The 4,499-nt window shown below is 30.7% G+C and overlaps 1 protein-coding gene across 1 annotated transcript in view; it reads right to left on the bottom strand.

Annotated features, from left to right (window-relative positions):
* LOC109124461 (protein NRT1/ PTR FAMILY 4.6) overlaps positions 1-1,846 on the bottom strand; it is a 4,818-nt gene extending 2,972 nt beyond the window's left edge. Inside the window, exons 1-3 of the mRNA XM_010417350.2 lie at positions 1,789-1,846; positions 1,524-1,629; positions 1,163-1,380 (exon numbers count right to left, since the gene is read on the bottom strand). Coding sequence (XP_010415652.1) covers positions 1,163-1,380; positions 1,524-1,629; positions 1,789-1,791 — 327 coding nt within the window. The 5' untranslated portion in view covers positions 1,792-1,846. The remainder of the gene's footprint in view (positions 1-1,162; positions 1,381-1,523; positions 1,630-1,788) is intronic.

A 4,499-nucleotide genomic window follows, 5' to 3' on the forward strand; every position in this document is an offset into this window, starting at 1 on the left:
TTTCTGTGTGGTCGTCTCATTGGCTAATCCCTTTTCTTGAAGAAATAACTTCGGTTACACTGACGTAACAGCAGGGGTTTAAAAAGAATTTGGACTCTAGTATATATTATCCAATAATATATCGATTCTAGATTAATGTATATATGACTCCATGGAATATCAATGATTTTTATCATATAAGTAAATGACTCAAATCAATTTAAAACAAAACATATAAGAAAAAACACTTTACTAAAGTGAGTGAAATTATAAGCTAAGTCAGCTATATATATTTATGTGTAGTTATGAATTATGATAGGTAGAGCCGTAGAGGTATATATTACATGAACCATCAAAATTTATCTATCTATATATAATGGTAAACAGATATAAGAGTGTTTGCGTTTGCACTCGTATACGAACGCACAAACGCTACCCACAAAGCATTAAGAGCCCCAACTGTACTTTTACAACTAGTATAAGTTTGTTTTGTCTTTTGTACCATTAAGTGGCAGAGTCACGAGGGTACGAGTGGCAGATTGTTATATAAGTGGACACTATAGTTTCATACCCTATCAAACGTAAAGACAAGATAACAAAAACAATTATAAAGGTTGTTGTGTTGCTGAAACCCAAGAAAGATGTTTAAATTTCCTTTTTTGACCCTGAGATAGTGACAGTTATAACAAAACTAGGGTGTACGATTTTTTTTTAATAGATGTTATCACGTATAGGTCGTGTTAGGATCATAAACATAACAAATCATTTTACGTATAGATACGGATACGGTACCGTATCAAAGTCACGCTCCTCTTCTTGCTTCTGTCCTTTTTATCAGCATACCAATGCACGCATGGTTCGTTGGATTTTTGCTTACAACTATACTTTTTTTTTCCTTCCATATGTGATAATTTTGTTATATATATATATATACACTTTTACGATAGATATTCATGTGGATCTATTATAATGTGAACGGGTTTATGATTGTGGTGGCTAGACAAAACAAAAAAGTCAACGCTAATAACTTAGAACTTAAGCTAAACTAAAGTAATCTAACGGATAACAAAGTTTCTGAATATTTTTATATAAGTGGAGTTTGATTTGTTTGTTTGTTTGTTAGTGTTGTGTTTATAATTTGTAAGGGTTAAACAAATGTAAAAGAAATGAGTGAAAGGCTTACCAAGAACTCGATGGAGGCTGAGATGAGGAAGATTTGAAAAGTGGAGAAGAAAGCATCGGAGAGGAAACCACCGAGGAGAGCTAGGAGAAAAGCTGTGCCCATGAAATTGGTGACGTCATTTGCCGATTTAGATGGAGACATGTGCATGTACTCTCGTAGGTATAGCACGAGATTACTAGCATTCGCCAAATACGCCAGATTCTCTAATATCTCCACCACTTCATAATGTAAAAATATACATATAACAAATCAATCACAATGATCCATTAAGAGAATCGTTTTAAAATATAAATGTGTGGTTAACAAAGGAAAAAGATGCATCAGAACAATCGAGGGGTAAATATGGAATTTAGAAACTGACCTAAGACGAAAGAAGCGGCGAGCATGCCACCGTGACGGCCTTTCACGGCAGCTCTGTTTCTCCAGTCAGAGTAGCCTTCCCATCTTGCGACCTCTTCTTCCACTTCCTGTAAGTATACGGCAAAGACACAAGAAACAAAACTAAACTTTGAGAAAGAAAGAGATATATTACTATTAAAAGAAACATCATCACACACTAATCATATATTTGATTTCTTGAAACTATGAAGAGAGCAAAAATAATGTGAGAAGCTTCAAGAACCCACCATTCTCTCTCTCTCTCTCTCTTTCTTTGTTTCTCTCAAACTTTGAGGTAGAGGAAAAATAGATAAAAAGGTTTAATGTAATATAAGAGTGAAAGTGGGAAAGGGGTATTAGCGGAATTTAAAGAGAGGAGAGGAGAAGAGATTTGAGGAAGGGTCCAATTGGGTGAGAAGAAAGGAGAATTTGGGCCCTCTTTATTATTAGAAAATGACTTCATGTTGTAGTTTTCTTTATTCTCTTCTTAGGAAATTACATTGTTTTTGCTCCTCTTATTGAAAAAAAAAAAAAAACTTTATTTCTTTGTTTTTAGGGCAACTAAAGATGATATTAATTCCTTGAATTGATAAAGCTAGTAATATAGTGGTGGAATAAAGGCTAATCAATCATGTTTGTTTTACCCTTTACTTAATTGGCAAGTTGGTTTTGAAATGGAGTTTCCGATACCAATGTAATTAACATATGTAGAATTGATTTTGTCTTTTATTCTCCACAAGGTAATTGTTACTAGTTTGTAACAAATTTTTGAGGATTGATTGAGTATTTTGATTACTCACATCATAATATTCGTTTCACATTTACATATAGACGAATCATAAATTCTTCTAGATTGTTTCACATAAGAATTTTAACGAGCAATAAATTCTTCTAGATTTGTTTTCACACAAGAATTTTAACGAACAATAAATTCTTCTAGATTGTTTCACTTAAATTTTACTTTAAAGTCTTCCACATTTTGTCTCGACATAATTCATTATCAAATAAAATACAACATATTTGGGTTTGGTTTGTTTAATGGAGAACGATGCAAGTAAATCCAAAAAAAAAAAAAAAAAGTTGAAGGGCAAGATAAAGGTGATGGTAGGAATCAAACCCTCCACTTAGTGGATTTTAAAATAAATTTAGTGAGATTTTAACTTTTTTGACTAACACAAAAATGAGGTAGAACATTCACTTAATCTAGACCTATTTATTCCACATCTTTCTATTCATGGTATAGTTTTGGCTTTGGAAAGTATATAGCCAATTAACTGTTGTTACTAATTACTTCCTTTTCAACCTTTTTAATTAATTTTAGATGGAATCATAACTAAATTACATATTTGTTTGTAAGGTTAGTAATGAACTATATATGTTTATGGCTGATATTAATTAATGACACATTTTCTCTATACTTTTTTCTCTTAGCAATTTGTGCAAGAAATTTTGTGATCCTATATTTTTTTAAAAAGATAATATGCATTGTTGTCTCTTTGATGGTTTCACCAAAAGATCTTGCTTTCGAAACTCCATTGGTTTTAGATACGTGTAGACTACATATAACTTTATTGTTACAACACACACACACACACACACAGTGTGAAGAAAAACTTATTTAATTTAATATATATATTTTTTTAATATTAATTTTTTTTTAATTTAATATTTCTATATCATTTTTGTACTTATCATTTTTTTCTGCGGTAGTTTGATGACCGGCGGCTAAGGGGACGAAGGAGGAGCTATAGTGGCTCAAGAAAAATTTGTATTTGTATGTTCAGTAACATTCAAATTAAAATTTCGTATATATTTAGATAATAGACAATTAAAAGAACTATTTATCAAACGAAATAACCATTAATTAACGTGGCATAGATGCAAGAATATGCTGAAATTTAACTAATGTTTTTTTCGCCAAGTGCTATTCAACTATTCTCAGAATTGAATATTTTGATTATTTCAGTGCCACATATGAATACGTATCTGTGTGTACGTGTACATATGTCGAAGTATATGATTCAAATTCACAACGCTCTATTTAACTACCCATGAGGTCTTTAAGTCTTTTATAGCGAAGAATCTAATACTGTTTGGGAGGACTTTAACATTAAAGTGATCTCATGCAACTATAGAAAAAAGTTGCATAGACAAGTGTCGTGTTTTCTTATCCATGCAATATTTATTTGTTTTCTTGATTTATTTCCTCTCCGTTTTGGAATTTTAATGTAAACCTGGTTCAGTCTCTATTACAAACTTTTTCTCCTCGGAAATTAATATTGTGGTTAGAATTACATAAACAGCAAATTATCTACGTAAGTGATAGACCCTTGAAACACGACACATTGTCAATGCAAATTACAATATTCTGATGAAATATATAAATCTTGAAATATATTTTCCAATATTCAACTATGTGGATTCATTTATAAACAGTTATCGAAATTTGACTAAACATAATTTGACTAAACGATAAGAAAATCAAATTTCTTCACTAAGTGTTAAAGACTCGAGAAAATTTTTTCTTGATTTTTCAAAGCAAAATAGATAGAATTAAATATTCCTTTTCTTTTTTTGAACAACAGATAGAATTAAATATTCATATGTTTATAATTTTCTTAGAAGCAGTATTGTTTTAAAAACCCAATCTTATAAAATACCTAATAAACCATTTTAAAAGGTACACTGTGCCGAAAATAAAACAAAAAGATCTTCAAATTGAAGCTTTGTGAGGTTTGAAGGACACAACAAATACCAACCATTCTCCACTTCCGCTTAATTGTGGCAGTGACCGACCCTCTCTTTTGTATATATTATTTATTTCATTTTTCATTTTTTTTTAGAACTCTTTCTCTCTTTTCATAAAGCATACAACAAATTGACATTAAAATACACGAAATGTTCATAAACCAAAGTCTTTTAGACTGCCCGTGAAATTATATCTCTTTTTTTTTTTTTT

This window comes from Camelina sativa, chromosome 7, assembly GCF_000633955.1.
Source record: "Camelina sativa cultivar DH55 chromosome 7, Cs, whole genome shotgun sequence".
In the NCBI taxonomy this organism is placed as follows: domain Eukaryota; kingdom Viridiplantae; phylum Streptophyta; class Magnoliopsida; order Brassicales; family Brassicaceae; genus Camelina; species Camelina sativa.